This window comes from Dermochelys coriacea, chromosome 7 (genome assembly GCF_009764565.3).
Source record: "Dermochelys coriacea isolate rDerCor1 chromosome 7, rDerCor1.pri.v4, whole genome shotgun sequence".
Taxonomy (NCBI): Eukaryota; Metazoa; Chordata; order Testudines; family Dermochelyidae; genus Dermochelys; species Dermochelys coriacea.
The window spans coordinates 25,123,968-25,150,560 of record NC_050074.1 but is presented as its reverse complement, the minus strand read 5'-3'; the positions used below and the strand labels follow the sequence as shown (position 1 = coordinate 25,150,560).

General features: G+C 38.2%; 1 protein-coding gene across 29 annotated transcripts in view; it reads left to right on the top strand.

The window, feature by feature from the left end:
* Nucleotides 1-26,593, top strand: part of LOC119858363 (sarcolemma associated protein) — a 159,093-nt gene that overhangs the window by 75,089 nt on the left and 57,411 nt on the right. For all 29 annotated transcript variants that reach the window (XM_038408797.2, XM_043519976.1, XM_043519983.1 and 26 more), the window contains 6 exons: nt 5,604-5,676; nt 12,562-12,598; nt 14,552-14,614; nt 21,232-21,327; nt 21,672-21,743; nt 23,624-23,764. In XM_038408797.2, the coding sequence (XP_038264725.1) occupies nt 5,604-5,676; nt 12,562-12,598; nt 14,552-14,614; nt 21,232-21,327; nt 21,672-21,743; nt 23,624-23,764 (482 nt within the window). The remainder of the gene's footprint in view (nt 1-5,603; nt 5,677-12,561; nt 12,599-14,551; nt 14,615-21,231; nt 21,328-21,671; nt 21,744-23,623; nt 23,765-26,593) is intronic.

The window sequence follows — 26,593 nt, the reverse complement described above, 5'->3', positions numbered from 1 at the left end:
CTCGAGCTTTCCCATCCTTGATTCATGTGAGCATGTCCAGTATGAGCCAAGCAGCGCACTCAGTGCTGTGCCTGCCTGTAACATGGGGAGAGCATGCTCCAGTCAGGGTCACTGGGCCTGTGATCGCAGAGTGGGGAGAGAGGAAAGGGCAGCAATGAGCACGCTGGGTTCCAGCCAATGCCACTGGGCCTGATCCTGCGCCGGGGGGGGAGTGGAGGAGATGCTGCTGGGCTCGATCGGTGGGTGGGGTGATACTTCAGGGCCCAATCCTGCACACCACCCCATTTTTTGCACCTCTGCTGGCTCTGCTCCCGGGGTGGCTGCCCCACACGCCCCGCTCTAGTTATGGCCCTGAGCTACAAAACACACACATTTATTAAGCTTCACCTTTAAGTTTGATCGATCATTTATTCATTCACTGAGTAACTGCATGGAATGTTATGTGGCTGTTTTTCTTTTTTGAACATGAATTGTGCAATTACATCCTCATTTTATATAGACATTTCAAAATCATTATTCTGCACCTGAAGAACTAGCAAATAAGTTACAAAACAAGTTAAGCAGTACTAGTTACCCTCTACTTCCACTTTCAGTGATGGTCAGAATAATGACCTAAACCTCTGATTGGTGAGCTTGTTTTATTGAAACTTGGCAAAGTTGCTGTTTCATGTATTTGGGTATCTGTTTTTGTATTTCTCCTGTGCTTTGAATGCTGTGCCACCATTTGTTTATAGACTAGACTCTACCTTCTTCTGTATACTTCTCATTTGGTAGTCTGTGAGAGTAGCTGGATAATCAGATGGTTCAAGGCTTGACGCCCTCTGTTGCTGCCACCTCCCCACTGCTACCGCTTACAACATAAGAACAGCCATACTGGCTCAGACAAATGGTTGTCTAGCCCAGTATCCTGTCTTCTGACAGCGGCCAGTGCTGGATGTTTCAGAGGGAATGAACAGAACAGGGTAATTTTGAATAATCCATCCCCTGTTTTCCAGTCCTGGCTTCTATCAGTTAGAGGTTTGGGGACACCCAAAGCATGGGGTTACATCTCTGACCATCTTGGCTAATAGCCATTGATAGACCTATTCTCCATCAACTTATCTAATTCTTTTGGCCTTCACAACATCCCCATGCAACGAGTTCCATAGGTTGACTGTGCTTTGTGTGAAGAAGTATTTCCTTAAGTTTGCTTTAAACCTGCGGCCAATTAATTTAGTTGGGTGACCCTAGTTCTTGTGTTATGTAAAGGGCTAAATAACACTTTCTTATTCACTTTCTCCATACCATTCATGATTTTATAGGCCTCTATTGTATCTCCCCTTTGTCTTCTCTTTTCTAAGATGAACAGTCCCAGTCTTTTTAACCTTTCTTTGTATGAAGGTTGTTTCATACCATTAATCGTTTCTGTTGCCCTTCTCTGTACCTCTTTCACTTCTAATATATCTCTTTTTTGAGATGGGGTGACCATAACAACATGCGGTATTCAAGGTATAGGTGTTCCATGGATTTACATAGTGCCATTATGATATTTTCTGTCTATATCTATTTCTTTCCTAATGATTCCGAACATTAGCTTTTTTTTGACTGCACATTGAGTGGATGTTTTCAGAGAACTATCCACGATGACCTCAAGTTCTTTCTTGAGTTGTAACAGCTAATGTAGACCATATAATTGGTTTGTCAGGGTGGATTTGATTTAAATCACTAGTCAGGAAGTCTTGATAATCATGGATTTCTACATAAAAGTGTATTCTTGTTGGTTGTTATAACCTTAATTCATATTCTTTGCAATTTGGAGATAGAGGTAGGTTTCATTTTTAGAAGGTACACTATAAATTTATTAAGTGATTTATTTTGAAAATGTTTCAGGTTAGTTTTACAGCTATATCAGAAAATGAATGATTGTTTGGTTATTTCATTTACCAAAGATAATTGAAGCAGATATTTATGAAGTCATTGGGAGGTGAACTATCTCCAATTCAACAGGTTAATCATTAATATGTGGAGCATTTTCTTGCCAAGCTGTATTAGGAGGAGAACATCGCCAGACAAAAATTTAAATTGTTTTATTAAACTAAAACAACAATGTTATGTATTCTGGATTTTCTTTTTCAGCAGCAAACATATAATATTTTAACAAAACAGGCATATGAATTTTTTAATTTAGTTAAATGTTCAAGTTTTTTAAAATCAGGTTTCTTTTTGTTAAAATTGTTTTTAACTAAAATAGTTAAATTAATTTTTTTTTAATTTCAATTGACTGTCAGTCAGATCAACATGAGAAACTTAAACTATTGGCTTCTGCAGCTAACTCAATCGTCTTCACCTTCATTTTCCTGTTTGTTCATAATCTGGAAAAGAAAAACGAGCTTTCCTGCTTTTTGAGGTCCCAAACAATTTCTCAATTTGGAATGAATTAGTCCAAAATAAGAAAATATTTTTTCTACGCCGGCTGAAGAAGCTACTGCTGTTAAAAGTAAGATTATCACGTCAACGGTCTCTGAATCCATAGAGTAACAACTATATTTTTTGCTCAGACATGAGAATTCAAGAATAGTCCATAAGAAAGACAGGCAGTCCTTAAGATGGAAGTATGAAATAATTTTTTTTTTTAATCAACCTGAAGATCCTGCATGTTCAAAAATGTTCCTTTCATCATCTTCAATGCAGCTTCCTCCTGAGAAGGAACACTTCTTCTCATCATGTTGTTTCATTCGGACAACCGGGCCTTGCATTTCTTTGTTGCACTGTTTGCATTTTGCATGCATGCCTGTCTTACCCACAGGTAGAGGAATTTCATTAAAATATTCCCAAACTGGGTCTCTCTTACAGCCTGCTTCCATTATAGGTTTTCCCTTCTAGTGAGAGAATGGTATGGTAGATCTCAAATCAATGAAGGCTACACTCAAAAAGACCTCAAGACTTCTGGAATATGCTGCTCAAACAGTTTCACTTTTGTTTCCATTGCCTGTCCCTCCCTTCTCACATTTATCTCCTGACTTCTTCTCTTTGTCCAGAACTATTCCATCCCCAACAGTCTTCTGTTCATTGAACTTTTTGAATCTTTGCCCTTTTAGAGAGAGGTAAGGGATTAACCGTGTACACTGATTTGCCGAGGGACAATAGGGTTGAGGTCTGTTATTTCTCATCTCTCTATATTATTTATTTATTTTTTATTTATTTTAAAACATTTTTGCTGATAACAAGCATGTGATCTCTGGAGACACAAATCCACAGTTTGAGAACTGCAAAACTAAGCTTCTCTGATGGTATCTTCTAGACTGAGCACTGAGTCCCATTGGGTAGATAGAAAGATTAACCTAACTCTATACAGAAGCCCCTGGAACCCCATAAAATGGGGTCCCTAATCCATGAACTAAGATGGGTGACTTAAAAGCACTTGCTTCCTATTTAGGGTCCTACAACTTTCTGCAGTCATTGTCCGATTAGAGGACCCTCCTCAAAAAGATTTTCATTCAAATGCCGTTCTTTCTTTGGAAAATAATTTGTCATTTTATACATCCTGCAGTAGAATGATTCCTTAGTTTATTTGGTAAAATCCACATTCCAAATTCTTGGCCACCTCCTAATGTCTCAAGTCAGGTCTACTTTATAAACTAACATCAGTATAACTGTTGCTTAGAGGTGTGAAAAATCCACACCCCTGAACGTCATAGTTGTACCAATCTAACCCCCCAGTGTAGCCAGCATGCTCTCCCATTGACATAGTTACGGCCTCTCATGGAGGTGGATTAACTACACCCTTGGGAGAAGCTCACTTGTTGGTACAGTAGCATCTTCACTGAAGTGCCACAACGGCACAGCATTTTAAGTGTAGACCTGTGTTTAGAACCTATGTAACCCAAAGGGCTATCTGGGAACATTACCTGAAGGTAAGGTCTCTGTAGTCTCTAGTTTCAAATGTGATCAGTGATTCCCCTTGAAAGCAATACTTCCTAAATATGTACTTGACAGATTTTTTTTCTGTGCTGAGAAAGGCATTTGACTACTCCTCCCCTATAGTTGAAAATGCCTATGCATTTTTTTTTTGTGATTAGTGCTTTAGAAAGAGTGGGGTTTAAATTTCCAAGACTATTCCCTGCTCTTTCAGTGAATCCAAAGCCAAGGAATTGCAGACCAGGACAAATGTTTTCTAGTGACATGACATATCTCATGAAGATAACCGAACTCTTGCCCAGTCTTCTCTGACAAATAATGTTAACATTTTTCAGGTGGCTCTTAATGAGGACAGATGCTAAAGACAAGAAAATACTTCTCTAAACATTTGTATTTTGGCACTTGATATAGACCAAGGAAGAGTTAACTCTCTTGTTGGGTTACCTCTCCCTTAGTTCCAGCTTCCATTGGGTAGCTGTCTTAATGTTGTTCTGAAACATTTGTTCCCCTCCGTTCAAATCCAGGTTCACCATATCTCTGAAATTATAAGCCTTTAAACTTAATAAGTGTTGATATTTATAATTTGTGTTTTTAGGTGATTGATTTTGTGCTTAGTTGACCTATCCTGTGCTTATTCATAGTTTAGTTTATTATAAGAAAATATCTAGAACGGTCCATACCTTCCCATCCTTATTACCCAGGAGATTTCACTTTCCAAATCTGAAGAATCATACAGAAAAATGCAGATGTTATATGGATATCTGCAGAGCCATAGAAAGATCTTTCTTGATAAAACCAAGTTCTGAAGAATATCTGAGACAGTGATTTGTTCCTGATGTGGTATAAATGAAATATAAATTGGATTTCCGTATCTTACTCTAAGTGGTATCTTTGGTTCAAGGGTAATTATACCCTACTCCTTTCTGTCTCTTCCTCTTTCTCTGAAATGCGAGAAGGCTTTGAAGGGTGGTTTCATGGTCCTTGCTACATAGTTCTACAGGAATTCCACCGCAGAAATTCTTCCTCTGTCCTTGGTTGCAACCTTCAGCAAGTGCATCCTTAGAAAGATCATAAACAAATAGCTCCTCTGTGCTACCGTGCTTTGTCCCCTTGGAAATGAGGATTGTTAAGCAGATCCCAGGTGATATAGATTCATGTCTGGCAACGTGGAAATATATATTTTACCTGTTAACTTCTAATCTCCAGATACACTCATAGAAAGCTACCCAGTAAACAGAGGACGGTGTTCGGCATTTTCCTTATTTCCAGAATTTACGTTCCTGTCACCTAAATTCAGTTAAGACATTTTTTGCCTAGTCTTTCATGTCAGCGTTGTGTTTTGAAATCTGCAATTAATTTTCTTGTCTACAGAGAGCTAGTTATCTGGAAAAAAAATTTGTGCAGGAACTATTGGGTGTGGAAGAACCAGAGTTGAAACTACACTATAGGTCAGGAATCAGCACGGCATCAAGTCTTAAAGTTTCGGATTGGCAGCTTTTTGCTTTCTCATGGGGAGGTATGAGCAGGCAGACCCAGACATTAGGGGTTAATGCTTAGAGACTTCCCCTTCCTTCTCTTGCTCATCCACTGGAGTTCCTTGATTGTAACATAGCTGCATAATTCCTTAAACCATGTTTGCATTTCCATTAAATAAATAATCTTATTAACTGATTACTAAGACTCACAGTATTCTTCTTTTTTCTCAGTTACCCATGGATGTATAGTCTCCGCAATAAAACTATTTCTCCCAGATGGTATGGAAGCCCGATTACGATCAGAGTAAGTATAATTAAGTATTTATTAATATATACTGAAATTAGAATATTTTATGAGGTTTCTTGTTAAGTATACTCCTATTGTAATAAATAACATGTAACACATGTAGATTTATATAGGTATATGTCGTACGTAACATATAAGATCCCTGCCCCAAACCTTTTATAATCTAATGTGCACTGGTAATATAATTAAAAGGCAGCACTCACACAAGTGTGAGATTAGTGGGGTGACAAAAGTGGGAGAGGAGAACATTCTCTTGGTGAGGACCTTTATATGTAGTGGTTTATGCTCAAATTACAAATATACATGTTAAAATTGTTATAAACTGTTATTGTGTATGCTTTGCTCGGGTAGATAAAAGCGTAGAGGTATGAACTTGTATCATAACTGGAAACTTTGTTAACGCACAATTAAATTATATGAACTTGAATGGTTTTAATTTTATAGTGGTATTCAGAAAAATAAATAGAATGGAAAACTGGATTTGTAAAATGTGTTTTTGTGTCTTTACATGAAGACATATACTTTTATGCATCTGTGAGTGAATGGGAGTCATTTTTTATGAATTTGTTGAGGTGCTGTTTAGATTTAAAAACTGAAATCTAGCAAACTAGATTTGCCAATTGGTAAGTGTTATAGCCAATATTATGATGGAATTTAATTAGGATAACTTTGGAGTACAGGGAGCATTAGTTTGTGAATTTTAGTACTAATTTCTTTCAAAGTCTTTTACCTTGGACAGTATTTCTCAGATGAGTACACAAGGTAATTCTTACCTAACCAACAGTTGTGTACTCTTGTGCTTCATGGTGAATAAACAGTCAAAAGTTCATCTATCAAGTTTAGATAAAACAAATGTGCTAGGCACGTACTGAACATAAAATATGCATGCAGGTTTATAAGTGATTAACAAAAATCAAAAGTGTGGCTGTGACCTTAGGGGCCCCTCAGTGCCAACTGGCAGAGAGCCTACCATACTGTAACTCGCATCAGGCCTGACACACTGATTGCTCCAGCACGGTGTTGTCATAATATATATCTAAAAGGTGTTATGTAAATTAGCATATGTGAACTCAAGGCTCACTGGTCCTGAAAATCATGGCACATGGCATGGTACAGATTGTGTACAAAATTGTGTGTGTGTTTGGGAGTGCATAAACCCAGGCTGCCCAAGACAAAGGAATGTTGGTTTACCTGTCTTACTGGCTTGATTACTGGAAGAGGACAATGAAAGTACATTTACATATACAATAAACAAAGTGAACAAGCAGCAGCTTAATGCACAGATGGCAGGGACAGAGTCTGTACCCCAGGAATCCTTCCTGGCTCTTGAGACAAAGACAGTGAACTTTAGGTAATATAAGGGGAGAAAAAAGCCATTTTAGTTATCCATGACTCCAGGAACAAAGGGAACCAGCACCCTTTGATTCCGTGAACATTGGGTCCCCTGGCCTGGAGGGCTGCATATGCCAGTAAGAAAGACAATCTTTGCCTGAGCAATTTTAACTTGCTAAGATTACGTTTTTGTCACTAGAATGCATGTCCCTATTTTTTGTTTTGTTTGTAAATATACCTAACTCTTTCTCTTGCTCAATATCACTCAAATCTTTGTTAATAAAGTTAGTTTTGCAATTAAACAAGAATATCACAGTATTGTGTATTAAAGTGAAATGTGAATCTTCACCTACCCTCGCACGCTGATGCATGCTCTCAATTTGGAGACAGCCAACATAATTTCTTGGCGAGGGAATGGACACTGCAGGCTCTGGAGAGCTTGGGAACTGGGATTCACTGACAGTTACCTGCAAGGCCAAGTTTAGACTGGTAGAGTCTTGAAGAGTTTGCTGGCAAGGTAGATAGACTGGTGTGTCAGGAAGCTGACACACAGCTTAGCAGCAGCAAAGCTCTCACTCTTGCTAAGACAGAGTGCTAACACAGAGGCCCGCAGTTCTGCGATCCTGAATGGGACATCACAGGGGCCAAGCAACTATACCAAGGAACAATATAAATCACCCAGACTTCTTAGTACAATTACTTATAATAATCAGTTATCTATTCTTTAGTACCTCTAATACATATCACTCTTCCAGTAATTCTCCAAGGAGCGAGGATGCACTTATTTTAAGCGGGCCTGCTGTTAGAATTATTTGATATGAAAGGAAGTTGTTATTTTGAGTTATTGGCTTTCTTAGGCCAATGGGTGTGGACTTATAAAGGAGAAATATGCATATAGCATTACTTAATTAAAATCCAAAATAAGATTACTTGAGGTCTGACTAGAAAGAGTCTAGATGCAACAAGACAACTTCCAGTTATTGTATTTCTCTTTCTATTCTTTAATATAATCTCTGTAGTGAAATCTTACTGCTTCTTTTTAGTCCTGTTAACCTGGGATAGGGAAGAATCTTTCCCACAGAGCTGGTCTGAGTGTCAGTAGAATTCCTTGAGTCTGAAGCTTCTTTGTGGGATCAGTCAAATCTTCTTCTTAGTCCTGTAACCTAGAGAAAGGAATCCCTATAGTGTGGAATTCATAAGACACTCGGGTCCTACACAGTGACCTCAGTTTTATATACCCTGATTTTCCACGGGAGCTATCCAGGGTGGTAAACTATTTCATCAATCCAGAGTGCCTACATCAGAAATGAGCACAAAGAATTATCATCTTACTTTGCAGAAAAGAGCATGCACATTTAGGAAGACTTCTCAAACAGCATGTTATGCTCTGCCTGTACCCACCCACCAACCAACAGCCCATCTGCATTCCCAGAGTTCAGCACATTCACACATCAAGAGGTTCTGAAAACTGTAAAGAAGTCTCGACCCATGACTTGTGAATCCAACTCGTAGCTTTTCTGGCTTTTGAAAAAGAGATATGAACAGCTAGTGCCACTCCTGACCAAAATAGCAAAGGAATCCTTTAGTGAAGGAATCCTTCCTTCCTCCTTCAAACATAGAATAGTTTGACCAGAATTGTAGAAACCAACCTTGGATACATCATTTCAAGATAACTACAGCCCAGTGTCAAAATTCCCATTTCTGAGCAAGATCATAGCAAAACTAACCGAAGGCCAACTACAGTGCTGCAGAATCCCCCCAGAAGTAATGTGAAGTGGTCAAACTACATGGACTCAAATTCTTGCAGTATGAATGTGGGAGTTGCAAAGTGGTTTGAAAAATGGAGAAGCACAAATAAATGGACATCTATTGTGGAACTGCACAATTGCTTATTCTCAACCAGCTTTTCTCTCTCTGCTTCTTAGCCAAGCTAAGGTGATTTAAGATGCCATTCTGGGGCTGTAATAACTTTGGTGAATGGCCCTGGCAGTGAAAGATGGGTTGAACCAAACTGTTTTTCCATTTATTAAAAAAAATACCTGCAGTTTGAGGGGATGGTGGTTGGTAACTGGCAGCTGCAGCGTTAGATTTCAGTCTTCTGACAAAGTTTTCCTGTTGCTGTCCTGTAAAGTTGTTGTGACAGGAATAATGGGTCTTGGCTCCCCAAAATTAGGAAATATCACCTTTTGTAATATAAATCAAATACCCTGAATACAGCACTGATAGAAGCTGTATGAAGACCCATAACAAATAAATGAAAAATGTTTTAAAACAAAATTAATGGATTTCAGAATTCACACATTTTGTTTTCATTGCAATTTACTGAAATTTTATGGCAAATTGGAGATCTGTGGTGGTTTCCAATAGGAAACGTGCCTGTGTTTCAGATTTTTTTTTGTCAAATCTGTAATTCAGCAAAACATTTCACTACAGTGAATTAACGTTTTCTGAAGAAATTGTTTTGTTGGCAAATTTCCAACCAGCTCTACTTGTAATTGCTTCTATAATTTGTTTTTCAGATGCCATGTTTTATTTTTAATTTGATTAGGTGATGAAATAAAATATTCCTTTCATGCACAAGAGACATGCTTTTAAAATTTCTGTTTTGGAGAACTTTTTAGTATCAAGTAAAAATACATGATCCAAATTTAATCATGGTGCAATATCACTACTCTATTTCATAAAACATAGGTTTTTGAACTTTCGTCTTAAATCTTTTTATATGGTACTTCTTGGATATTTACTACTATACTGTGAATTAAACATCAAATTGAATTTCATCCTATTAAATCATTGTTTTCTAATATATGAAAACGTACTTTTTTTGAAACTTGGTTTAACATGCTATTCTGAAGTGATTCAATTAAGTCAGCATTACTTAGTATAGGAAATTATTTCTATTTTACTGTGATTTGGTTTCTAAATCTCAACTTCCGTGTCAGAATATGGGAATCTAAACTGTTATTACTAGTTAAAATTAGAGAGAGCAGATGGGTGAGGTAGTATTTTTCATTGGACCAGCTTCTGTTGATGAGAGAGAGGAGCTTTTGAGTTTACACAGAGCTCTTCCTCAGGTCTGGGAAACTAAGGGCTTGTTTTGTATATACTACGGATATACTGCTGCAGCGACACAGATGTGCCACTGTAGTGCTTAGTGAAGGCATTACCTATGCTGATGCAAGAGCTTCTCCCGTCAGCCTGGGTATTCTACCTCCCAGAGAGACGGAAGCTATGTTGAAGCCCTCCTGTCAACATCACGCTGTCTACACCAGGAGTTCGGTCAGTGTAATGGCAACACTCGGGTGTGGATTTTGCACGTCCCTGAGTGATGTAGTTATACCGACAGGTTTCAGAGTAGCAGCCATGTTAGTCTGTATTCGCAAAAAGAAAAGGAGTACTTGTGGCACCTTAGAGACTAACAAGTGAGCTGTAGCTCACGAAAGCTTATGCTCTAATAAATTTGTTAGTCTCTAAGGTGCCACAAGTACTCCTTTTCTTTTTAGTTCTACCGACGTAAGTCTGTTCTGTAGACCAAACCTGGGGTCTCATCTATGCTACAGGCTTGCATTACTATAACTACACTGACAGGAGAGTGAAAAACCCATACCCCTGAGTGACGTAGTTATACTGAACTAACTCTTTCTCCCCCGACAGCACTGTGTAGCCGATATAGCTACCGCCTCTCATGAAGGTGGATTAACTACACTGACAGGCGAGTGCTCTCCTGTCAGCTTACAGTGTCTTCGTTGAAGTGCTGCAGAGGCAGTGCAGTTGCATTGGTGCAGCTGCGCTGATGCAGCATTTTAAGTATAAATTTGCCCTCAGAGTGTCGCTGCTAAATATGAGGTAGAACAGATTGATTAACATAAGTAGCTAACACATTTAAAGGGACCATTCAAAGTGAAGTGGCCCTTTTTCACCCTTCCAGTCTTGAGGGGGGAGAACTGCGAGAGGTTTTTTAGTTGGTTACAGATCATTGTAATAAACCATAAATCCAGTGTCTCTAGTCAGTCCATGATTTTTAGTGTCTAGCAAAGTTATGGAATTAAGCTCCCAGGCTAGGCTCTTCTTTTGAAAGTGTTGTGTAGGTTTCCTTTGAGGATGAGGACTGATAAATCAGATATCAAATGAATGCTTTGTGAAAGGTGTTCACCCATAGGTGATGTGGTGTGTTTGTCTTATCGTTTTCCTGTGTGAGTTCATTCAAGAGCATAGTGATTGTCTTGTTTCGCCCACATAGTTGCTATTGGGGCATTTAGTGCACTGGATGAGGTAGACCACATGTTGTGATAGGCATGTATAGGATCCAGGGATCTTGAAAGGTGTGTTGTCGGGGTGTTGATATATCTGCAAGTTTGCGTTTGTTGTTCTGGCAGGGTCTGGTGCTGCTTTGAGTAGGTGTGTCCTAGTCTGTGGGGAGCTTGTTTCTGATAATGAGCTTTGAGAGTTTGGGTGAGTTATTTGAAGGCCAGAAGAAGAGGGCTCAGGAAAGATTTTTTTTTAATTATTTATATTTATTATTATTTTATTTTTATGTTTTTATTTTTTAAGGATGGGGACATGCCTGGGAGCTGAAATTGATAACTTTACCAGACACTAAAAATCATCGATTTAATAGAGAGACTGGATTTATGGCTTATTACAACAATCAGTAACCCACTAACAACTACCTCTGCCCACCTGTTCTCCCCCACTTCCTTTCCTCATTATGACTGGAGTGGTGTTACCAGGCCACTTCACCTTGAATGGTCCCTTGAAATGTGTTAATTACTTATGCTAAACAATCCTTTTCACCTTGTATTAGCAGTGATGCTGAGTACCTTTCGCAGACCTGAAGAAGAGCTCTGCATAAACTGAAAAGCTTGTCTCTTTCACCAACATAAGCAGATCCAGTAAAAGATGTTACCTCACCCACCTTGTGTCCCTAATATCCTGGGACCAGTCAGGCTACAACACTGTTAAAATTAGGAAGTTATGTAAATTGCTCATGTTGTTCAAATGTGAAATTGTACAAAAATAGCTATTTCCTTGGACAAGATTAGTTCATTCAACTTTTTGTATAACATTTTCTTTCTTCATCAGTAAAGTTGTATATTAGGGTGATTTATCTAGTGCCTGTAAGTGCATGTTTTTGTGCATGTAACTTATTTCTACATGTAAGTTGCATTTGAACCTTAACAAATCTTCTTTATATTCAAAAACATATAAAACATTATCTAATTATATGATATAAAAATAGTGATCAAGGTTCTAGGAAGTGGCTCATTTGTTTGTTTAATTTTTAGATTAGAACTGAAAACTAAATTTGAAAAATCTACATCAAAGTACGATTTCACAAAATGGTACTGAGCGTAAGATGTAAAAACAGTGTTTTTAATTTCTGTGACTTTTCTTTAAGAATGAACTTAAAAATGAAGAATGTCTTAAGTTAAACATTTACAGGAATACTGATAGTTCTGTGGATTTTTGAACTGCTGTTCTGTACTTGATGTTTACTTGCATAATTCTGTTACTGAACAGATTATAAAGTGTTTTTAATTCTTTTTTCAGTGTCATCCATGCTCCATTACCAAGTCCTGTTGACAAGGTAAGTCATTTGTACTCGGTCTTTAATTAAAAAGTTGAAAGAATGAGAAAAACCTAACTATTTGTAGGTGTGCCTTGCATTGGATTACTTTACATGGTTTAATATTACTGTTTAAAAAAATTAAATATTATTCATTCGTTCAGAATCACAAGTATATGCATGGCAGGCTGAGTTTTTATGGTATGAGAATACTCTACTTTTTCCACTGGTGGTCGGGGTGGAAACGTTGACAAAATAACATGAAGTGCTACATGCTTGGGTAAATCAAGACAGGCAGAATTATAGAGTATCAAAGGTGGTAACAAGAAGTTTGAATTTGATGAAATAGGATAGAGGCAATGAGAGATTTAAGAAGGGGAGTAATATGAGCAAAATGACTGGCATGGAAGATGGCTTTTGCTGCAGTATGCTCTATGGTTTGGAGTGTGAGACAATGTGAGTTTTAAGGAGGACTGACGGTTATATCCCGCCTGAACTACTGTGATATCTACAATTGTAAGGTTTCAGAATAGCAGCCGTGTTAGTCTGTATCTGCAAAAAGAAAAGGAGTACTTGTGGCACCTTAGAGACTAACAAATTTATTTGAGCATAAGCTCACGAAAGCTTATGCTCAAATAAATTTGTTAGTCTCTAAGGTGCCACAAGTACTCCTTTTCTTTCTACAATTGTAAATTTTTAAAAAAATAAGGCAGTGGTATCCCATACTTTTAAAAAACGGTTATGGAGCCCTTTACTCCATATGGATATGAGATGATTAGATTAGATTAGGAACAGTGAAGTGACAAGAACAGCATTTATTGACTGTTATATTGAGTTGGTTGACCCTTTGGGGGATGCACATGTATACCTCAAGCCTCTACCTGCCCTGAGCCAAGGCTATAAATAACCTGATGTCTATTCCTCTGCCTGACAAACTGTCTTTATGAACCTGTTTCTTTTCCCTTTTGTCTGTGTCTGGCAGTGGTTTTTTTTAATTACTATTATTATTCCTGTTTTAAGTATGTATTAGGTATTTCCCAACAAAACAAAACCCCCAGCTTAGTTGACATCTCTCCACTAGTTCCAAATCTTATGGCAGATCAGGTATTGAAGCAAAGGTGTATCTCTTGTTCCCATGAGTTTTCTGCTCTTGGTGGGTCTGGAGAGAGTCGAGCATGATTAGAATGACTTTCTGCTGTTTTGTAGGTGTTTCTCTAAGTTGGCCCAAGCCAGACTCTAAAGCCTCCTTATGCAAGAGTCATTGTCCAACAAAGCACTAGAGAAAATTTTGGGGTCCTTGGTATGTTGCAAAACATAGGTAATAATGAAGCCTCACCCAAAATTTTTGACTGAGTTGGTTTTAACTTTTAAATTGAATCAGTCCATTGCTGATTCCTTGACCGTTCAGCCATGCTGGGGGAAAATCAGATGATATTAAGAGCAGTCAGCTACTATTTAGATAGAACTTTTCAAAAATCATACTGCAGATATGTGCCTTGCACTTTTTCTGTGTGGTGGAAGAACCTTGTGCAGACTGATGCTTTGTAGCATGGTCTAGTGGGCAGGGCCCTGGACTAGGAGTTGGGAGACCTGGGTTTCATATCCAGCACTACCCCTGACCTGCTATATGATCCTGTGCAAGTGGTTTCACTGCTGTGCATCTGTTGCCTTCCAAGCATTTGTGTCTGTGTGTCTTAATTTAGATGGTAAACCCTTCAGGTCAGTGATTTTTTTCAGTATCTGTTTGTATAGAGCCTAGTGCAGTCGGGCCTCAGTCCTGTTTGGGGCTTGTAGGTAGTATTGTAATACAAACAATAAACAATAATACAGTAATGGTAGAATAGTAAAGGTGCTAAGAGGAAAAAGAACTGGTAGGCAGTGATCTTTCTTAAATATTTACAAATACACTTTGAATTGTCTGAATTTGATGTAGAATACCCAACATGATTTTGACGATGATTTCTTATTTCATAGGTTGCTGCTAACACTCCCAGTATGTACTCTCAGGAACTGTTTCAGCTTTCTCAGTATCTACAGGTAAAATTGGTTTTCTATGAAGACATTCTTTTTTTACTCATTAATTTGATAGTTTATGCAAATAACACAATCAAGTAGTTAATCTTTGTTTAGAGTGTAAATCTTTCATGTGTATGTGTACACCTGTGTATGTTCAAAGTATGATTCAGTTAATTCTTAACTGTTAGTGTTTATAAACTGCCTTGTCTGTTGAAAACAGCCTAAAATATATGGTAATTGCCCTTATATGGTATCATAATTTCTTTTATGAATATTTTTATAGATAAATTATTTGGCTTGCATAAGTATAGAATTCTATATATGCACATCTCTGCAGACTTGATAGTGGTTTCATATGCTATATGCATATGCACAAATCTGGTACTCCCTCACTTTTCTTAGAATTGAGAATAGGTTCCAACGTTCTTGTATTTATAATTCTTCTTTGGAATCATTTTAATACTCGAAAAATATTAAAGGGCTGTCTGTGAAGCTTTTCAATAGTATAACAAAGAAATTCATAGGAGAATATGAATGGGAAATACTAAAATGGATTAAATTATCTGGTTTTAAAAGAAATAATTTTTTATTTATCACTTAACCACCATTTTTTCTTTTAAATAGATTATCTTTATTTTTGTTCTCCTTTCTACAAAATGTAGAATAAATGAAGGTATATAGATTGGTTGGTTGTAGAAAAAATTATAATTCCAATGAGAGGAAGAGATATTTTAAAGAAAATTCTAGCTTTTGGAAAAGATGAAGGGAAAGGGATGTTGGATTAGCTTTCATGTATGGCATATTTCCTTTTGATTCTGGAACTAGGAAGTAACATTTATGTTCTGTACTGTGAATCACGATCTGTGAGGTTGATAATAATAGCTGGATTTGTGGAACTGTGTGTATTTTTAGAAACGCTTCCCAAAGTTCCTCTAAGGCATGCAAAAGCATCTTGCTACCTTCTTGCTGTTAGTGCCAAATAGTTCTGGTAATCATAAAGCTACTCTGAGGTAAAAGGCAAATATGTGCTTTGTTGCATTCCTCTATTAGAAGGGAATGTGGATTTCTCCGTCTCAAACTGATTTGATGGGAAAGTGCCAGGAGTAAGCAGAAGTGACTTTGACCTATAATTTGGACTGATATCACCTGGCTTGCAGTGCAATAGACAATCTTATTTCTAAATCTTTACATATTCTGTTTTAGGCTTCACCTAGTAAAACTTGCAGTTTTCTAAAAATAGAAAAGCTTTAGAAATGGTTTAATCTAGTAGCGTTATAGGAATAAAACACTTTAGACTTATACACTTCAAGGTCAGAAGGGACCATTGTGATCATCTAGTCAGTCCTTCTGCACATTGCAGGCCACAGAACTTCACCTATCCACTCATGTAATAGACCCCAACCTCTGGCTTGAGTTACTGAAGTCCTCAAATCATGATTTAAAGACTTCAAGTTACAGAGACTCCACCATTTACTCTAGTTCAAACCTGCAAGGTGTCTCTGCCAATCTGATGTGGGGGAAATTCCTTCCTGACCCCACGTATGGCAACCAGTTAAACTCTGAGCATGTGTGCAAGACTTAAGACCATCCAATAAAATACTGCTCACTCCCCTATAAGATCATCCATCAGTTTATGTAAAGATTTTTACAGAATAAGTCTTGGATCTCTGAAAATCTTGTGATTTAGATTTCTTTCTTGGGAAATAACCCTGCTTATGGCAATTAACTTTTTTAGAAAGGTAGTTGAATTGCAGATATTGGTAATTATTTCATTTATTGATTATATTGAGCATGATCTGTGTGTACTATAAATGTGTACACACTGATATTTATATACATTTTCTTGCAGATAGCATACTTTGAGAATCTGAGACTAAAGCTTTCTTCTTGCCAAAAGTAACCTCCAAGTTTCTGGTACTCTTCAAGATCTGATACATGTGGCTCCAAGCCTCTCTGAATAGAGAAGGGTAAACTGCACCATCTAGTGGCTTGAAGGAGAACTTTAAAAATTATTTGTTTAGAAACTAGTTTTTCGCTTAAGCTTAATTAATGGAGTAGCTAACTTGTACTAGAATTGGGCAAGGTGCCTACTGTAAACTTGTTTGTTCAAGATACACAAGGCTTTGTTCTCACTTACACTGATTTCACATAGGTGTAACTGATTTCAGCAGTTATTCCTTGTTGACTCTGGTGTGACAGCCTGCTCAGGCTTTTTGACTCTCTTACATAATTCATTTATTTTCTATTTTGGTAACCATTTATAAAACCAGTACTTTTTTCTGGTGCTCAGTTAACATAATTTACACTACTTTCCCCCTTCTGCCTTGCTAAATGTAACTAGATTTTAATGTCACTGAATTGCATAACACCTATATTTACTTATATTTACTTTACTGAGTAGGATGTGACATGACTGGGGAATATACAAGTGAACTTATTCACTCTGAAACTGATAGTCACCTTTACTGAGGGACCTATGGATGGGTCACAAAATAGAGGGGCCATAGTATCCAAATAACCCTTTTTAAAGAGGGATTGTAGAAATAAATGTTTCTTTGAAAGTAACTTGTAAATCATCCCTTCTGACAATTCTCTCTACTTTCAATTACATTTCTGCTGTTTCTGTTTTTAGTTTACTCGTGGTAATTTTGAACTGTTTAGACTGTAATCTCTTTGAAGCAGGGACTGACTTTTTTTATTGTTTATGTATAGGGCGTATCAGAGTGGGGCCCTGTTTCCTGATTGAGCCCTCTATTTGCTAGTGAAATGCAAGTTCAAGATGACATAATGTTCATTTAAGGGAACCAGTTCTAATAGGTACAGTAGGAGGATTACCCATGTAATAATGGAAGCTATATTTATATGATGATAGTGCCTAGAGGTCCCAGAGACTGGAGACCCATTCTGCAAGGAATTGTATGTATCCGTAACGAAAACAGTGCCTGCCCCCAAAGAGTTTATAATCTAATTAGATGGTAAAAGCACAGTACTGTACTTCCCATTTTACTCCTGAAAGTAGACTTCCATTTTACATATGCAAATTATACAAATATTTAAGCTACTATAACTAAGAAATCCTTTGTGAATTAATGAAGGCTAGAACAGGTTATCAAAGTTTCAATATGGCAACATATTGTACATCTCCGTTAATGTTCATAACATACTACTTTAATTTATTTTGAATAAAGCAAAAGTAACCTTGGCTAGAAAGTTCACTATAATATTGTTTGGTAGAAGAGTGTAGCATTGTATAAGAAGTACAGATTTTAAAAATTGTTCACATGAAAATGTGCATGGACAGTTCATGTGGAGTTATTGTAATTGTGTTTGGAAATGACCAGTTGGACATTTAGCTGGTCCTTTGTGCATGCATGTTACTGTGTACATGTAAAAAAGCTGTGCCCACTCTATACATATAATTGAATCAATGTTTGGTTTTACATGATGTATATGGTTGTAAATTGATTCAGAGGACTGACAAAAACTTGTCTCTTAGAGGTAGTGTTTAATAGAAGGTTAAACACACTCTCTCCAGATATATTTTAAAGAGTATGTTGCCTGTTAGAGATGATCCTGATTGTACATTTCAGTGTATAAGTGTTCTAAGTGTGTTTACTCCTGGGGAAATTCTGCACCAAAAAATTAAAAATTCTGCACGATATTTTAAAAAATTCTGCAAATTCTATTTGTCAAAATAACACTATATAATCATGCCAGTTTAAATTATTTTGTAATTTATTTCAAAATACCTGTCAGCAAGTATGTCTATAATAATATAGACACACTCAAAAATTCACCCCAGGAGCAGTCCTGCTTCTCTGCCCCCGCTCTCCCCCCCACGAGCCCAGCCGTGGGGCTCCCCATGGCCCAGACACTCTTCCTCCCTCCCCCCACGAGCCCAGCCGTGGGGCTCCCCATGGCCCAGACATTCTTCCTCCCTCCCCCCACGAGCCCAGCTGCGGGGCCCCCCAGCCCAGATGCTCATGCTCCCTATCCACCCAGCCAAGTCATGGGGGCTTCCCCTGGCCCAGGGGCTCCCACCCTCTCCTCTCTAGAGCCCAGGAATCCGGAGGGAGAAACAGACTGATGCTGGGTCCCGGGATTGCACAGAGTTTCCTGCATGCTGCCTCCTTCCTTCAGGGCACACTGGGAACTGCAGCTGCCAGGAACCCTCCAGCTTCAACTCCCTCATCCCCTGGCAGTGTCTTCTACTTGCAAGCTGGGCTCTGCTGGGTCCAGAGGCCCCTAGTGGTGGCCAGCAGCTCTGCAGCCCATTTCTGTCAGGGGAGGGTGAGAAGAGGAAAATTCTGCACACACAACATAAGTTTCTGCAAAATTCTGCATTGTGCAATGGCACAGAATTTCAGTGTCACAGAATCCAGGAGTAAGTATTAAAAATAAGGGCCTATATAGTATGCACAATAACAAGCTGGATCTAAATTATTTCTATAGCTCTCTAGTGTTAAGTTCTGTAGAAAGCTGAAAATTGTGAGGCAGATGTTATATGTAAAAAATTGAGGTTGTGAATTATGAAAATTAATGATCATGATGGTATTACATTTATTTTAATATTAAAATACTTATGCTGCCCTTTCCTCATTTTGATATTTTCATTCTCCCACTGATTTTTTTTTTTTAATATTGACATAACCTCTACAATGAAGTTAGTACTATTTTGGGTTTTAGAGAAGGGCAAATAGGTGTGAACAGGAAGTTTTAACAAATTGGATAATGAAAAATTGGGGCATTTAGTACCTGTAAAAGTGTAGGAGGGAGTCTGGGGGTTTGGGCTTCCAGGAATTGGCTGAAGGTTTTGTCACTAGTGATGACATTAAATGCTGCTTCTCTTTCCTTGCACCATGTGGGCAGGTGCAGGATTGATTTGCAGGGATGGGGAGAACTTTCCTTTCTAATTTTTCACCCAGCAATTATCTGTCTCATTGCCATAGTCCAATAACAGTCATTGCATTGAACAGCGATGGATAAGCACAACACTGACTGTTCCTGCTATAAAGTACTCAGCAGTAAAATAGTTAATGTTGACATTTAAACTGTTACCATGCTTCAGTTAGCATCCAGAGATGAGTGGGGAGCTATTGTTTCAGGCTCAGAAAGACAACACTGCAGTAGTTTATATTCAGTTGATATTTTAAAGATAAGCTAAGGCTAGGTACTTACTTTTAAATAAAAGCTGAAGTGAAAGTCCTAGTCTGGGACTGTGGCTTAGCGTACTGTGTTCTGAAATAGCAGTATGCTAAGCTGTACTCAAGAAATTTTCCTGGATTGTAGCAGTGTCCACGTGGGATGTTACTCTGCGGCAAGCTGGTGTTCTGTAGATTCAGCCCAGGTTCGCAGCACAGTAACTTGCCATATAGGCAAGCCTGTCGTGAACTCAAAATGATCCTTCCATCTGTGGAAAGAAAACATAACCTGCCTTTTTTTTTTAGTTTGGCATTTTCATGTAATTTAACAGAAAAGATAGTTAGCATCTCCTATATAATACTTCAAATTTAAAATACTACCTGGTTTCATGAAAAACTTGCTCTTGACTTCATTATATGTATTGCCATTCTTCACACGTTGCATGTACATCAATGTATGTATTATTACGCTCTTATTTTTGTCAGATGTAATTACACAGATTTATTATGTATTTATTTAAATATTACTTACTGCTACGTTAATAGTAGCTCTCAAGCAGAAGTAATATTGCCTTTTAAAAATCAGTATTTGCTGGCCTATTTTTTGATGGGGAGCAGTGAATATATCAGAGAATTTTTTGCAATGTGTCTAATTAGATTAAGAATATTTATATCTTAAAAATCATAAAAAATTTATATCTTAAAGTTTTATAAAGTTTTATAAAAATTAGTCCATAAGGTACACTGAAAGTCTTGGAAAAACTGTTCCTTTTTCTAGTCAATTCTCCAAACAAATTTACATCAAATGCATAAAGTGAACATAAGCAGTCTTTTCCTGATGTCACCACTAAGTTAATTTTTGTTTACCATTAAACTATCTTCTACACAGTATAAAAATTGAGTTTCTCTCTTTATTCATCTGTAGTTGTAAGAAGCAAAGTGTCATGATGTCATTACTCTTCTAATATGTACAGGATGGAGTGGAAGCTGATACATGTTATTGATTAATATAATATAACTTTTTCCTAAAGCATGTACTTTAGAATATAGTTGTAACTTTCTGTAAAATCTAACTTTTGAAAGGTAAAATGAAGTTCTAGTCCTTTATTTCCAGCATAATTTCACTAAATCACTTTTAATAGGGTTTTATCCCCAGCCTTTACAGATATAGAACCCACCAATAAGTTGCTATTGAGACTTCGTCAAAATGTTCTTATGCTGAAGGACAGGTACATTCAGTGCATCTGGAACTGGTATGAAAAGGATGGCTTTAAGAATCTAAGCTCACTTAAACAATTACAGGAATATGTATAAATAAAAATGAATTTAAATTTGCTAGTGCATTGCTATAACTTAAAATGATTGATGAGTTAAAATCTTCCAATCTTCCCTCCCACCTTTTTTCAATATAGTAGTATTGGTTATACATTGCATTGCTTCTGTTTTTTCCAGTAGTTGGTTTGAACTGACCTGCTTGCATTTATATTTTCATCGTAGGAGGCCTTACATAGGGAACAAATGTTGGAACAGAAGTTGGCCACCCTTCAGCGACTGCTTGCTGTCACACAAGAGGCTTCAGATACTAGTTGGCAGGTATCTGCAAGATTTCTCTTAATGTACAGGCCTAAGAACTTAATATACAGTGGGCTATAAACTGTAACTTTCAATTTATTATAATAAATAAGAGTAAAAGTTGAAGGTTGGTTCTCTCACTTAACTGATAAGGAGACATTACTCCTAATAGACGAAGTGCACACATATGTTTATCTTAGAACTAACCAGTACTATTAATTGCTTCCAAAGTGAATGTCTCTTAAGGAAGTGATATTTACCCTTTTCAGATATTTAATGTCTAGACTTTTTTCCAATGAAATGCAAAAACCGTATAAACATTTTGTTTTATTCTGTTAGTTTAAATTTATTATATTTTCCAACAGGCTTTAATAGATGAAGACAGACTACTATCAAGGTTAGACGTCATGGGAAACCAATTACAAGCCTGTTCAAAAGTAGGTAGTTCACTTCAGATTAATTATATGGTATTTAGGAAAGTTGAATGGCAGTGTCCTCCTGAAAGCTTTCAAAATTAAATAGTTATTGTAAAGCAAACTTTCAGTGCAGTTGGAGCACAAACTTTCAAATGGGCTCACTGAAGCTTCAGTGTGGTGGGATGCTGGCTGACTGGTAAGGAGAAAAGTGTCCTGGCTCGGTTAAGATTGCCCCCACTGCCTTGGATTTCGAGGAATAGACAGGAAATGGGCGTTGAGGGGGTCAGTTTCCTGGACCAAAGAGCAACCAGCAGGGACTGGCTCAGGTGAGGATGCCCATCAGCATGTCGGTTGTGTATTTGTACCCTGCTCCTCCCAGCCAAGACTCTCACCACAAAAGCAGTGCATACTCCACTCACGCATAAGATTAGGGTAGGATTGGGTTTCATATGTGCTGTTTTTTGTTGGGGCAGGGAAAGAATTTTTCCCTGACAGATTGGCCAAAGCAGAGTGGATGTTTTGGGGTTGTTTTTTTTTTGTTTTTTACTTGGAGCAAGTTAAGGGATCTTGGGGTAGATAATGAAGTAAATCAAATTGTCACAATTTAACAGGCGGCAGGCGTCCAGTGAAGGTACTTGTTCAGTGGGGCAGTGTGGTTCCTTGATAAACTGGAGTTGGAAGTGGACTTAGGGGAAGGCTTCCCTCAAGGAAGCAGGAAAAGGGGGTTGGCAGTCCTATCATCTGGCACAGCGGCGGGATAACCGGCCCCTTTTTACTAGCTGGCCCTTAAACCTCATGTGGGAGGTGGTGGGCTCCCAGCAACAGGCAGAGACCAGATAGGGAAAGGGGAAAGCTGATGGCAGGCTTACCAAAAAGTTGGGAACAATTAAAAAAAGACTGATAAACTGTGAAGTGCAGGTCATTGCCAGATATTTTCCAGATAAAAGTTGTGGCCTAGTTAAACAATACCCTTGTGTCTTGTCTGTTTTCCTGTGTGGCCACAACAGTGGGGTTTACGAAGTTTCCCACTAAAACATTTCTTTAAGTAATTTTTGACAAACCTAAATTATACAAAATGGTAATTGTAATCAAGTTTTCATATTACTTCTTATTCAACATTTCCTGGGACCTTGTGCATAGCCAAAAATATGCCAGGAAAAGACATTCAACCTTGCTAAAACTTTGTTTTCAGCATTTTTTACCATGAATAGTGTTATCTTAGGCCTATACATGTAAATATGTAGTCAAATTTTGGAGGGTTTTTTTCCTACAACAATCAGTGCTCATTGGCCTCTTCGCTCTGGATGCAAATTTTTCAAATGTAAACTTGAATAATTCTTTGTGAATATGACATCTGAGATTTTAGAGACAGAATGGCAAGCATGCTTTGGTTAGCTGGATTACTGTTAGTTTGCCAGTACATTGTGTACCATTTTATTTTTTTCATTGTTATCTTATGACAGCCTGGATTGTATTTAGAAAAGAGAAAAAACAAAATCCTGTAAGATAAGAACCTACATTAGACCTTCCAAATGGGACCTCTCGTATACTATGTCAAAGTTTAGGTCTACTAAACTTGACACTGTACTGGTAGTGCACTGATAGAAATGAGTAGATTTTGTTTTAATTTTTGTTACTTTAATAATCAAATATGGTTCTAGAGTCTGCTGCCCTAAACATTCTAGCAAATGCCTGTCTCTTACCAGTTGATACCCAGCCCTACAAAAAGACACTGAACATATTGTTGCCCTTAAGATTTTGTTACATTTGTCAAAATTGTTCCTCTTGTCATCTTGGCAAAGTAGATTTTTAATGGTAGAGAACTACTGTATGTTCAACAAAATGTTAACCTACAATAGAGTAGTGTTTTGAGCTCTGCTATCTTAAACTTCTACTTACAGAATCAAACAGAAGATACTATACGAAAAGAACTTGTAGCATTACAGGAAGACAAACACAACTATGAGACAACAGCCAAAGAGTCCCTGAGGCGGGTCCTTCAGGAGAAAATTGAGGTGGTCAGAAAACTCTCTGAAGTGGAGGTATTTAGATTTTGTTTATTTTATAATCAATGTTGTAGCACTATTTGAATATTCCGAACTGCTAGTCCTTTACTCTATTCTAGCACCTGCACTGCACCAGTATATGTTTGTTATATTTAGGAACAGTATACTGGAAAGCACTGGAGATGTGCGTTTTGCCTGTTATATAGTATTTTAAGCAACAAGGAAGAAGTTAATGCACAGTAATGAAAACAGTGGTAGATCAGTAACTCAAGTCCTTATTTTTCATTTTTTTAAAAAACTCGGTGAAAGTGTTCTCTATGCAGAAATTAGAGTGCTGTATAATTCCTGTCTCCCCTATGACATACTTCATATATTTAAAAAATACAGTTTGACAATAGTTAAATAAGACTTTAAAAATGAAAGCTTAACTGGTCATGCAAAATACCATTTAAAAACGTGTTGTGTTGTTTTTTTTTTTTTTTAATGAAATTTCTTTGGACACAGTCTACCAACTGTTTTTTTATTCCCTTCCTTCAAATCCTTCCTCAACAATTGCTTTTTTTCTTTCCTTTTCACCAGTGATCTCTATCTATTCCTTCCCTCTTATCCAACTTAATTCTCATTTTAAAAAGTAACAGAATTTAAAATCTATTCACAGTATAATTAAACCCACTGTTTTGCTCTTTAATTCCTGTTTTTCTTGCTCCTTTCTTTATCTTCATTTCCTGTGACAGCTTACTACAATGAGTAATTTGTGTTACTATGCATAGTTTCATGTGTATAAGGTTACTCTCGTGCATAAATGTTAAAATTGGGCCTCTAGATTTGTAAACTCTTTCGGTAGGACCTGTCCTTTTTATGTATGGAAAGTATCATGAAATGTTATGGCACTATAATAAACTTAAGGCTTGACATATAAATATGCTTATTTTTTGTTTTGTTACTTCTCTTGACAAGTTTGCTAATTATTGCAGATGCATTTTTGCTCCTTCAAACACACTTTTTGATCCTGTAACAAAAACATACCGAATTTGTGACACATTTTGATATATTAATTTCCTTGTCTCTGAGAGAAAACTCTTAATCAAATCCTAATTTGATTTTTGTATACATCTTTTTTTTTATTTTTTTAAATTCCCCTCCCCCACCGTATTTTCTCCACTCTAAAAGTCCTTCGGTACTTGCAGATGGAGTTTGTAGTTGAATGCTTTTGTTGTTAAATGTGCATTTCACCTCTTTCTTGGCGATTTAGTTACTAGGGGAATCTAAGCTCAGATGCTGCTTCAGGTTTTTGGTAAAATAATGTAACAACTCAGGCTATTGCTGCGTGTACTGTGCCAGAGAGTTTTCCCTTTGTGCTATATGTTGGGCTGGCTCTAGTGCTCTCTGGAGTCATGTGTGTATGCGTTGGTATAAGGGGCCCGGCCAGCCGTGCACCATCTCAGTTCCTTCTTACCACCAGTGACAGTTGCTGGAACAACCCTTTCTTGCTCTGGCAAGATTTCTTCCCGGTGATTTTAGGCCTACCTGTACCTTGATGACTGGCTGATCAAAGGTTGGTCACAGGCTCAAGACCGAATCGGTGCACAGTCCGAACCACCTTCAGAGTGCTGGGTCTGCTGATAAATGAGCAGAAGAAAACTCTTTCCCAGTTCAGAGAAATTATTGGGACAGTGCTCGACTCAACCCAATCCAGGACCTTCCTGCCAGAGGCCTGCTTCCAGACCATGACAAACCTGATATCCAAAGTCTTGGCCTACCCAATCACAACAGCTCAAGTATGCCTCAAGCTACTGGGTCACATGGTCGCTTATATGGTGGTTCAACATTTAAGGCTGCACCTCAGGCCCCTTCAGATGTGGCTAATGTCAGTATACTCCCTGAACAGACACCACTTGAACTCAGTACTTACAATCCCTCTCCCAGTCCTCACCTCCCTGGGCTGGTGAAAGGAGTCAAGGTCAGTAATGAAGGGGGCTGCCCTTTGTGGCTCCACAGCCTTCCATATCTTTTAGTCTTGGATGCATCAGATCTAGGGTGAGGAGCCCACTTCAACAACCTCAGGACTCAGGATCTCTTGTATTGGGAAAAACTCTCCCTGCTCATAAATGTCAGGGAGCTCAGTGCGGTGCACCTGGCATATCAAGTATTCCCCAGTTCTCAGCAAGGTGGTTCGAGTCCTGACAGACAGTACGCAGCCATGTCCTATATCAGCAATCAAGGAGGGGCCCAATCTTCTGCCCTATGTCAGGAGGCCCTTGGTCTATGGGACATCTGTGTTAGACACTCCATTACTCTTGAGGCGTCTCACCTCCTGGGAGCCCAGAATGTGTTGGTGGATCACCTCAGCAGGTCCTTCTTCTCTCACCATGATTGGTCTCTTGCCTGGAGGTCATCCATCTCTTCCAAAGGTGGGGGCCTCCGCAGGTGAACCTGTTGGCCAGGCAAAACAGAAAATGCCATCAGTTCTGTTCGCTGCCCGGGCACAGTACAGGCTCCCTCTCCGACACCTTCCTGCTCTCGTGGGCAGGCCACCTATTGTACCTCTTTACAATGATTGCCTTGGTTCACAAGGTTCTCCTAAACATCAAATTGGACAAGGCAAGAGTTGTCCTGATAGCACTGGTGTGGCCATGGCAGTATTCGTTCTGCATACTTCTGGACCTCTCAGTGGCAGCTCCACTCTCACTGCCACTCTGCCTGGACTTGATTTCACAAGACCACAGCCGGTTGCTTCACCCAAATCTCGCCTCTGCGCCTAACTGCATGGGTGACACATGGCTGAACCCTGAAAAACAGGCCTGCTTGGAACAGGTTGGACAAGTCTTGCTAGGTAGTATAAAGCCTTACACCAGGGTTACCTAC